Consider the following 11,318-nt stretch of genomic DNA (forward strand, 5'->3'; position numbering starts at 1 on the left):
AAAAAGGAAAAAACAAAAAACAACCTTAAGTTGTGATCTAGAGTGGGACTTAAGTTCATATTGTGCATTTCAATACGCATTGGTTTTCTATTGCTAAGTGACAAATTATTATAAGTTTAGTAGCTTATTGCAATATAAGTTTATTATTTCATGTTTCTCTGTGTCAGGAATCTAAGCACAACTTAGCTTCATGTCTTAAAAAGGCTGAAATCAACATCTGAGTGAAGGTCCTCTTCCAAGTTCACTGGTTTCCTTTAAAATAAAACCATATAAAAAACTTATATAAAGAAACTGTACTCACAGAAGATATTGCTGATCTCAGGATATACAAGATGTACCAGTGTCTCAAAAATCAAACAGGAAAAGGCTTTTATTTTATACAGAAGGAAAAAAATAGGACTAGCCAGAACTTTGTGGGAGAGGGAGAGAGGTTATGGCAAAAACAGGATGATTTAACAGAAAATGCTTCTCCCAGAAGTTGGTTCAATTAAAGACAGAAGAATGTAGTAAAAGGTTAAGGTGATTTGTAATGAAAGTGGTATGTGGAAGCGAGTAATATTTTGTGAAGTTTAATTTATTAATTTATTTTTTTAATTTTATTTTATTTTTAAACTTTACATAACTGTATTAGTTTTGCCAAATATCAAAATGAATCTGCCACAGGTATACATGTGTTCCCCATCCTGAACCCTCCTCCCTCCTCCCTCCCCATTCCATCCCTCTGGCTCGTCCCAGTGCACCAGCCCCAAGCATCCAGTATCGTGCATCGAACCTGGACTGGCAACTCATTTCATACATGATATTTTACATGTTTCAATGCCATTCTCCCAAATCTTCCCACCCTCTCCCTCTCCCACAGAGTCCATAAGACTGTTCTATACATCAGTGTCTCTTTTGCTGTCTTGTATTCAGGGTCATTGTTACCATCTTTCTAAATTCCATATATATGCGTTAGTATACTGTATTGGTGTTTTTCTTTCCGGCTTACTTCACTCTGTATAATAGGCTCCAGTTTCATCCACCTCATTAGAACTGATTCAAATGTATTCTTTTTAATGGCTGAGTAATACTCCATTGTGTATATGTACCACTTCTTTCTTATCCGTTCATCTGCTGATGGACATCTAGGTTGCTTCCATGTCCTGGCTATTATAAACAGTGCTGCGATGAACATTGGGGTACACGTGTCTCTTTCCCTTCTGGTTTCCTCAGTGTGTATGCCCAGCAGTGGGATTGCTGGATCATAAGGCAGTTCTATTTCCAGTTTTTTAAGGAATCGCCACACTGTTCTCCATAGTGGCTGTACTAGTTTGCATTCCCACCAACAGTGTAAGAGGGTTCCCTTTTCTCCACACCCTCTCCAGCATTTATAACTTGTAGACTTTTGGATCGCAGCCATTCTGACTGGTGTGAAAGGGTACCTCATAGTGGTTTTGATTTGCATTTCTCTGATAATGAGTGATGTTGAGCATCTTTTCATGTGTTTGTTAGCCATCTGTATGTCTTCTTTGGAGAAATGTCTATTTAGTTCTTTGGCCCATTTTTTGATTGGGTCATTTATTTTTCTGGAGTTGAGCTGTAGGCGTTGCTTGTATATTCTCGAGATTAGTTGTTTGTCAGTTGCTTCATTTGCTATTATCTTCTCCCATTCTGAAGGCTGTATTTTCACCTTGCTAATAGTTTCCTTTGATGTGCAGAAGCTTTTAAGGTTAATTAGGTCCCATTTGTTTATTTTTGCTTTTATTTCCAATATTCTGGGAGGTGGGTCATAGAGGATCCTGCTGTGATGTATGTCAGAGAGTGTTTTGCCTATGTTCTCCTCTAGGAGTTTTATAGTTTCTGGTCTTACGTTGAGATCTTTAATCCATTTTGAGTTTATTTTTGTGTATGGTGTTAGAAAGTGTTCTAGTTTCATTCTTTTACAAGTGGTTGACCAGATTTCCCAGCACCACTTGTTAAAGAGATTGTCTTTAATCCATTGTATATTCTTGCCTCCTTTGTCAAAGATAAGGTGTCCATATGTGCGTGGATTTATCTCTGGGCTTTCTATTTTGTTCCATTGATCTATATTTCTGTCTTTGTGCCAGTACCATACTGTCTTGATAACTGTGGCTTTGTAGTAGAGCCTGAAGTCAGGTAGGTTGATTCCTCCAGTTCCATTCTTCTTTCTCAAGATCACTTTGGCTATTCGAGGTTTTTTGTTTTTCCATACAAATTGTGAAATTATTTGTTCTAGCTCTGTGAAGAATGCTGTTGGTAACTTGATAGGGATTGCATTGAATCTATAGATTGCTTTGGGTAGTATACTCATTTTCACTATATTGATTCTTCCAATCCATGAACATGGTATATTTCTCCATCTGTTAGTGTCCTCTTTGATTTCTTTCACCAGTGTTTTATAGTTTTCTATATATAGGTCTTTAGTTTCTTTAGGTAGATATATTCCTAAGTATTTTATTCTTTCCATTGCAATGGTGAATGGAATTGTTTCCTTAATTTCTCTTTCTGTTTTCTCATTATTAGTGTATAGGAATGCAAGGGATTTCTGTGTGTTGATTTTATATCCTGCAACTTTACTATAGTCATTGATTAGTTCTAGTAATTTTCTGGTGGAGTCTTTAGGGTTTTCTATGTAGAGGATCATGTCATCTGCACACAGTGAGAACTTTACTTCTTCTTTTCCAATTTGGATTCCTTTTATTTCTTTTTCTGTTCTGATTGCTGTGGCCAAAACTTCCAAAACTATGTTGAATAGTAATGATGAAAGTGGGCAGCCTTGTCTTGTTCCTGACTTTAGAGGAAATGCTTTCAATTTTTCACCATTGAGGATAATGTTTGCTGTGGGTTTGTCATATATAGCTTTTATTATGTTGAGGTATGTTCCTTCTATTCCTGCTTTCTGGAGAGTTTTTATCATAAATGGATGTTGAATTTTGTCAAAGGCTTTCTCTGCATCTATTGAGATAATCATATGGTTTTTATTTTTCAATTTGTTACTGTGGTGTATTACATTGATTGATTTGCGGATATTGAAGAATCCTTGCATCCCTGGGATAAAGCCCACTTGGTCATGGTGTATGATCTTTTTAATGTGTTGTTAGATTCTGATTGCTAGAATTTTGTTAAGGATTTTTGCATCTATGTTCATCAGTGATATTGGCCTGTAGTTTTCTTTTTTGTGGGATCTTTGTCAGGTTTTGGTATTAGGGTGATGGTGGCCTCATAGAATGAGTTTGGAAGTTTACCATCCTCTGCAATTTTCTGGAAGAGTTTGAGCAGGATAGGTGTTAGCTCTTCTCTAAATTTTTGGTAGAATTCAGCTGTGAAGCCGTCTGGACCTGGGCTTTTGTTTGCTGGAAGATTTTTGATTACAGTTTCAATTTCCGTGCTTGTGATGGGTCTGTTAAGATTTTCTATTTCTTCCTTGTCGAGTTTTGGAAAGTTGTACTTTTCTAAGAATTTGTCCATTTCTTCCTCGTTGTCCATTTTATTGGCATATAATTGTTGATAGTAGTCTCTTATGATCCTTTGTATTTCTGTGTTGTCTGTTGTGATCTCTCCATTTTCATTTCTAATTTTATTGATTTGATTTTTCTCCCTTTGTTTCTTGATGAGTCTGGCTAATGGTTTGTCAATTTTATTTATCCTTTCAAAGAACCAGCTTTTGGTTTTGTTGATTTTTCGTCCACGATCCGCTCCACAGGCAGCAGTGCAGCCCCGGGCCCGAGGTCACACAGAGCCGGGCCAGGTATAGGAATGCCCGGGGCTCCAGGGAAGTCCAGGTCAAGCAGCTGGGCCTCCGGGGGGCTTCCAGAGGAAGGCCCGTCCACACTGCGAGCATGGAGACCGAGAGAGAAGCCACCTGCAGTCTGCATGAGCCCGGGGCTCTCCTCGGAGGCCAGAGGGCCCGCACTCGGGACAGGTAGGCCCCGGGGCCTGCCGCTGCTACTGGGTGCCAGCCCCTGGGGACTGTCCTGCAGGAGCGGGTCGAAGTTGAGGTACAGCGACTGCTTCCTCAGGGCTGACTCTTTAAACGAGGATGCCCCAAACTGCTCCAGGTAGTCCTCCTCTGCCCCTGTGCCTAGGACCTCCGCGGAGTCCCGGAACTGCTCCCCATTCAGGTCCAGGGTGGGCTCCGGCGCCCTCTCGGTGGAGGGCGTGAGGTTGATGGGTGCAGTCGGTGGCTCGCTGCTTGGGCTGCTGAGGGGCGCCGACCCCCCCAAAGAGCCTGTGGTTCACCCCTCGCCCGCCGCTCCTGGGGTCCTCGCTGGGGCCTTCGTCCCGGGTGTGTCATCTGAGCATGCCTGCCGGCTCAGAGACAAGGCCTCTGTGGCCTGGCCGCTCTGCGGGTGCTCCGGGGGCCAGGCCTCGCCACTGTCTGCGGCCGGGTTACAGTCTGGGTTGTCTGGCTTGTCCCAGCTCGGGCCGTCGGACTCATGCAGAGCGAGCTCGCAACCCTTGCCCGCCTCCAGGGTGGCCTTTCCGGGCCTTGCCTCTGGTCTCCTTGAGGGGGGCTTGAGACCCAGGGCCTTCCCTCGCTTCTGCAGTGGGGGCGACCTTTTGCTGGTGGCATCAGAGAAGTCGAACTCCAGCTGGACAGGCCTGCTCCTCAGAGAGCCGGTGGCCTGGCCACAGGCCTCCTCCCCCTGAGCACCGGGGTGTGTGGCCCCTGCAGCCTCTCCAGGGCCGGTCAGGGCCGTGTCCTCGTGGCCGGTGGCATCCATGGAGCCCACTAGGGCCACTCCAGGCAGGTCCACGAGGGGTTTTTCTCCAGGGGGGGCACCACAGGGCGAGGCGGGCCTGGCGGGGGGACCAGGGACCCCCTCCGAGTCCCCTCCCGTAGCGCTGAGTGGGTCCTCTGCTGTGTCCTGGGACGCCACCCCAGGGGGCTGTTCTGGAGCTACGGGCCAAGGGGCATGCTCTCCTCTGAGGGCCAAGGGTGGACGTGCTCTTCCCGGGTGTACTCAGGGCTGCCGGGCGCTGGTCCTCGGGAGGCCTCCGGGTTTTCAACACTCTCTGGTATCTGGGAAGAGCTTGAGGGACCCAGGCTGACCAGAGGAGCTGAGGGGGGCCCACCAGGAGGCTGGTCTTCAGAGACTGGTCTCATGTCCTCTAAGGGGGGCTCGGTGTTGACTGGTACTGGCTTCTGGAGAATTCCATGGGTCGTTTTGGTGTCTGTTTCCTTGGTGAACTGTTGATTCTCTTTCTGGGTACAGACTTGATGGCAGTTTTCTAATTCAATGGGGTCACCCAGAACAAAACAGGCTTCGAGCTTGCTGCCCACGCTGGGACTTAAGATCCTGTATGTCTGTGGGTCCCGTAGAGGTGTCTGAAGAGTCACCTTCACAGTTTTGGCTGTGCTCTTCGGTGACACATTCTCTTTCTGTGACAGACGGAGAACGGACGATCTTCCGGTAAGTGCCGGTGGTGAAAGCAGGAAGTCGCAATTTTCTGTACTTTTGTCACCAGTGACACTTTTGTCACTGAAGATATGCAGACTCATTCTGTCGACCGCCGCGCGGAGCCCAGGGTGGGAGGTGCCGAGCTCCATATTTTGTGAAGTTTATAATATTTCCTGCAGAATAGTGTTTGTGAAGTAAGGAAAATATTTAAGAATCTGGGACCAAACCTTAACATATGAGTATGAAACTTTTAAGTATAATAATAAAGTACTATAACTAGTGTAATTTCACTAGAGGATAGAAACTATAAACATAAAGAAAATACATGAAATCTTTTAGGTACTGGACAGTAACTAACTTTGAATATAGACTGGCATTTGGGCTTTACAACACACCAATCATTATAATGATTTGGACTCTAATCTTCTGTAAGAACACAATGATCTATTTTAGGTCATTCTCTTTAAAAATTGTACAGGGATAAATGAGTCACTTTTGTGGTACTCAGATATCATTTGTATTTTTCCAGTAGTCATGTATGGATATGACTTTTCCAGTAGTCATGTATGGATGTGAGAGTTGGACTATAAAGAAAGCTGAGTGCCAAAGCATTGATGCTTTTGAACTGTGGTGTTCGAGAAGACCCTTGAGAGTCCCTTGGACTCAAGGAGATCAAACCAGTCAATCCTAAAGGAGATCAGTCCTGAATATTCATTGAAAGGACTGATGCTGAAGTTGAAGCTCCAATACTTTGGCCATGTGATGTGAAGAGACGACTCACTGGAAAAAAGACCCTGATGCTGGGAAAGATTTAAGGCAGGAGGAGAAGGGGAGTACAGAGGATGATATGGTTGGATGGCATCACTGACTCGATGGACATAAGTTTGAGCAATCTCCAGGAGTTGGTGATGGGCAAGGAGGCCTGGTGTGCTGCAGTCCATGTGGTTGCAAAGAGTAGGACATGACTGAACGACTGAACTGGACTCAAATGAGTCAATGATTTTGCAAGTTTCCCATGATATAATCTAAGTTTCTTCATCTCTTCCCCACACATAATTAGATATGGGTTAATTTTAGAAATAACTATGAAGTGGTAAATACTTTCATTGGAACACTATCTGATTAACTTGCTTTTTCAGCAACACTTAATAATAAAGTACATTAATTAAGGTTCTGTTATCTGTATTCTCAATACACATGTAAATGGTAACATTTTGTTATATTATTTTTACAATATGGCATTTATCAAACATGTACACTCTAATTTCTTCACAAATTAAAATTGACACATCCTGCATGTGTTTATTAGATAATTTTAGTACACTGTTTTTTTCATCATGGTGAAACAAAAATATTTCTTATTTTGATGTTTGAAGCCAAAATGGGAAATTATTATTTCTAGAATTTAAGAGGCTTCTCTTAGTGCTAAAACAATGAGGAGTTCTTTAATGTCATCAATGAAAATGTTTCAGATAACAGAAGTCATGAAATTATAGGCAACCATCTGAATCATGTATTTTCACATGCTCTTGAATGTTAAAGTTTTAATGTACCTCTGAAAAGCAGAGGTATTGTCTTGATAAGGGCTATGATATGGTAGGATTTACTTCTGAACCAAATTGTGGCAGTTTGGAAAGGAGATAATCCTATTCTAATTTGCTTCATATAGTTATTTTCCTTAGGCTAGCATGTTGAATTCTGAAAAGATAAACATTTCTCAGCAGATGTAAATGGGAAAGATATTGTACAGGTTCGCTTGGAATATGATTTCAAATTGTAAACTTTTAGAATGAAGAAAATGGATATAACTTTGTGTTGGGAAACCAAGAGACATAATCTTTAGAGTTCATCACAAGCAAAAGGAAAACACTTCCTTGATGCCCAAACCTTTTGAATTCCAATTTTGTTCAATACCAATGTAGCCTTCAGGGAAGATAGTTTATTACCTGATATTTTATTCTTTAGGGATAGGGTCATTATTCGACCTACTTAAGGCAGAAAGCAAAGAGGAACTAAAGAGCCTTTTGATGAAGGTAAACGAGGAGAGTGAAAAAGCTGGCTTAAAACTCAACATTCAAAAAACTAAAATCATGGCATCCAGTCCCATCATTTACTGGCAAATTGTTAGGGACACAATGGAAACAGTGTCAGACTTTATTTTCTTGGGCTCCAAAATCACTGCAGATGGTGACTGCAGCCATGAAATTAAAAGATGTGTGGTCCTTGGAAGAAAAGCTATGACAAACCTAGACAGCATATTAAAAAGCAAAGATATTACTTTACCAACAAAGGTCTGTCTAGTCAAAGCTATGGTTTTTCCAGTAGTCATGTATAGATGTGAGATTTAGACCATAAAGAAAAATTGATGCTTTGAAAAATTGATGCTTTTGAACTGTGGAGATGAAGACTCTTGAGAGTCCCTTGGACTGCAAGGAGATCAAACCAGTCAATGCTGAAGGAATCAGTCTTGAATATTCATTGGAAGGACTGATGCTGAAGCTGAAGTTCCAATACTTTGGTCTCTTGATGCAAAGAGCCACCTCATTAGAAAAGACCCCGATGTTGGAAAAGATTGAAGGCAGGAGGAGAAAGACAAAGGATGAGATGGTTGGATGGCATCACTGACTCAATGGACATGAGTTTGAGCATGCTCCAGGAGTTAGTGAAAGACAGGCAAGCCTGGTGTGCTGCAGTCCATGGAGTCACAAAGAGTCAGACATGATTGAGCAACTGAACAACAACAACAACTCATGGCCAATGAAACACAAAGGGAAATCTAATAGGACACTTTGAAGATATCCTTTGCCAAACTCTGACACAGACAGATGTTGGATAATTCTTCACTGGCATCATTCCTTTTCCTTTATTCTACCTTGTAGCTGATAAGTTGTCTGGAATCAAAACAAATATCTTGTGATCATGAGTTGAAAATCTTAATGATGAAAAAGATCAACAGCTATTATGGTTGAGTTGGAATCTGAAGAGAGCCTAGTTTCTTCACAGGCCTATTGTGATTAACTTGGAGACAATCAACCTTTAGACCTCTTCCTAAATAATATTTATATTGGTTATGCTTCTATTGACTAGGCTTCTATTGCTTGCAGTTGAAACTGTCTTACTGGTACAAAAGTTCAAGGAAAACTAGGAAGAAATCATAACAACAGGTTGACAAATAGATACAAGGGCTTTTACCAATGGACATGTCAATATTGAAGAGTACTTAGATTTGGGGAAAGAAGGTGGAAGGCTGGGTCACAGAAGAGGTGAGTTAAAATGAGAAGTGTGTTTGGGAGATTGAGTGTATCAGATACAGGAGATCCAGCCCTGAGTCAGACTTAAGTTTATAAAATCTATCCAATCATTGCTGTCTTTTTAGTAGCTGAGAAATTATAAAAATATACATTTCACCTGTGAACATTTTCAGTCCTGATTTCCTGTGACTGAAATTAACTTGGCTCATGGAATAATTTTGCTAGTTCATGGTAAACTCAGGCATGCCTAGTTTATACTCACTCTTTCTTTTGTCCCTATTAAATGATTCAGCATTCACATGTTTCTACAATTCATTTCCCTTCTATAAGGTGATATATGGATTGCCAGAAGACTGACAATGCGCCATGGTGTGAGGGGTGATCTACATGCCATTCCATGGTTCTGTTCTTCCCTTGCTATTCCCCACTCAGATCTAAGTCATCTTGAAATGCATGGGTGGGTCTTTTCTGTCCTTATGGTGTTAGATACCTGTAGTATCTATTCCTAGATAACATCTAGTGGTTCAGAAAACTCTACCCTTTTGTGATTTTTGAAAGCCCTTTCTTTTTCCACTTCTTTCAGCTATTCACACACTCCCTTTTAAAGGCTGAGATTTTCAGTTTTCCTTACACTTCTTATGCAAATGGTTCTAACAATTGAAATATTTTGTAATTTTTAAGATTTCATTCTAACAGTTTTCAGAATGTTAATTGTGGGATCTGAAAGTAAATGCATTTAACCTTTTAATATCCTTTTATTAAAGCTGATGGTTATGTATTTGCTACTGGTTTAATTCTGTTGACAAGGGAGGGATAACATAAACTGCAAAAACAAATGAGTTAAAATCAACTAGCTTGGCCCATGTACCATGTACCAGGTACTTTGTTACAGGGAGATAAGATGCAGTATCTGACACTAACTTCCTTACAATCTATTGAGACACTCAAAATACTATAAATAATATAAAGTGAAGAGTGGTTAGAAACATATTTTGTTTGTGATGTTCTTAGCATCAAATATTCTTAAAATGTATTAAAGTGTTGTAGTATAGCATGTTTATTATTAATTTAAGGAACTTTTGTCTTGGCACGTAGTATCCAAATTGATGATTATCAGTAGTTAGAGATTATCATAGGAATTGGAGAAAACTCAGTCCATTGCCTCTCTTGCTTTTTTTCATATTTATTTTGTTCTCTATTTAAAATTGTTGACGATTGACACTTATTGCCACATATTAATGAAAGTTAATGGAGATCTTTGAAAGGAAAACTGACTCTATGGAAAAGCTCACAGGTAAGGGAAACAGAATGTGAATCAAAGGAGATGTAAATGTTAGGAAAAGTAGGAACACATTAAAATTAAACTTAAATAGAAAGTAAAGTAAAATTGAGAGAAAAAATAAAACTGTAGAAATAAGAATGACTGAAAAAGAAACTTTGAACACTTGGCTATTCAGGTATTTAAAAACAATATTCTTGAAGAGAAGGTAAGTTATGGCTGGAAGACTAATTGCCATTGAGACTGGAATATGGATCCTGAGCAGTTACGGCTTTTCAGAAAGAGGTGTATTCCCCACAGTTTATTCATCTATGAAAACCAAGCCATGTCCCTGCTTCTCTACAGTGTCTGTCCACCCCTTTTCCATCTGGTTAAGAATATCTTCTGTGTAGTCCGATAGTACCCGCACTGATCCTAGACAAATGGGAAGAGAAGCTCCATGTATTGAGCGGTCCCCTCTCTGGTTTTCCTTTGAGGCAACGGAGTCTGAAGTTAAAGAGACTTGCCCTGACTTTTAGACTAGTCTCTGAGCAAACCCGGAGAAGGCAATAGCAACCCACTCCAGTACTCATGCCTGGAAAATCCCATGGATGGAGGGGCCTGGTGGGCTGCAGTCCATGGGGTCTCTAGGAGTTGGACACGACTGAGCTACTTCACTTTCACTTTTCACTTTCATGCATTGGGGAAGGAATTGGCAACCCACTCCAGTGTTCTTGCCTGGAGAATCCCAGGGACGGGGGAGCCTGGTGGGCTGCCGTCTATGGGGTTGCACAGAGTCGGACATGACTGAAGCGACTTAGCAGCAGCAGCAGCTGAGCAAAGCATTAGAAAGTGAAAGTATCTCAGTCATGTCCAACTCTTTGTGACCCCATGAACTGTATCCTGCTGGGCTCCTCTGTCCATGGAATTCTCCAGGCCAGAATACTGGAATGGGTAGCCATTCCCAGATGCCCTAACCTAATAGCCCCCAGCCTGTTTTTAAGAGTTGTGGAGCCCACTTTCCACTGTGCCATTTTTATCAGAGAGTAGATCATTTCAGAGCTAAATGAGCACAACATCTCTACCTGAGGGATAAGGAATAGTTACTTGCACAGGTATGAAGAGAGGCACTGAATTTTGTGTAATGGGTCTGACATGGGAAACGAGGAGAACCTGGAAAGTGCTCTTTAAATATTACCATATTCCCTGCAGAAGTGCAGAGGAGTTAAGTAATTCTGATTTTTTTTAAATAATTTTATTTATTTGTTTTTGGCTCCTGGGTCTTCATTGTTTGCATGGGCTTTTCTCTAGTTGCTGAGAGCAAGGGCTACTGTCCAGTTCCTGTACTTGGGCTTCTTGTTGCAGCCGCTCCTCTTGTTGCAGAGCTTCTTTAGAGCATGTGGGTTT

General features: G+C 41.4%; 1 protein-coding gene across 1 annotated transcript; it reads right to left on the reverse strand.

Moving 5' to 3' along the window:
* Window positions 1–210: 210 nt before the first annotated feature.
* Window positions 211–5,544, reverse strand: LOC129650913 (transforming acidic coiled-coil-containing protein 3-like). Its single transcript, XM_055579694.1, is given in 3 exon segments — window positions 211–252; window positions 3,663–4,903; window positions 4,906–5,544. Coding segments are annotated over 3 exon segments (1,881 nt in total). The 5' UTR covers window positions 5,504–5,544.
* Between the last annotated feature and the right edge of the window lie 5,774 nt (window positions 5,545–11,318).

Source organism: Bubalus kerabau, chromosome 4 (assembly GCF_029407905.1).
Source record: "Bubalus kerabau isolate K-KA32 ecotype Philippines breed swamp buffalo chromosome 4, PCC_UOA_SB_1v2, whole genome shotgun sequence".
Lineage (NCBI taxonomy): Eukaryota > Metazoa > Chordata > Mammalia > Artiodactyla > Bovidae > Bubalus > Bubalus kerabau.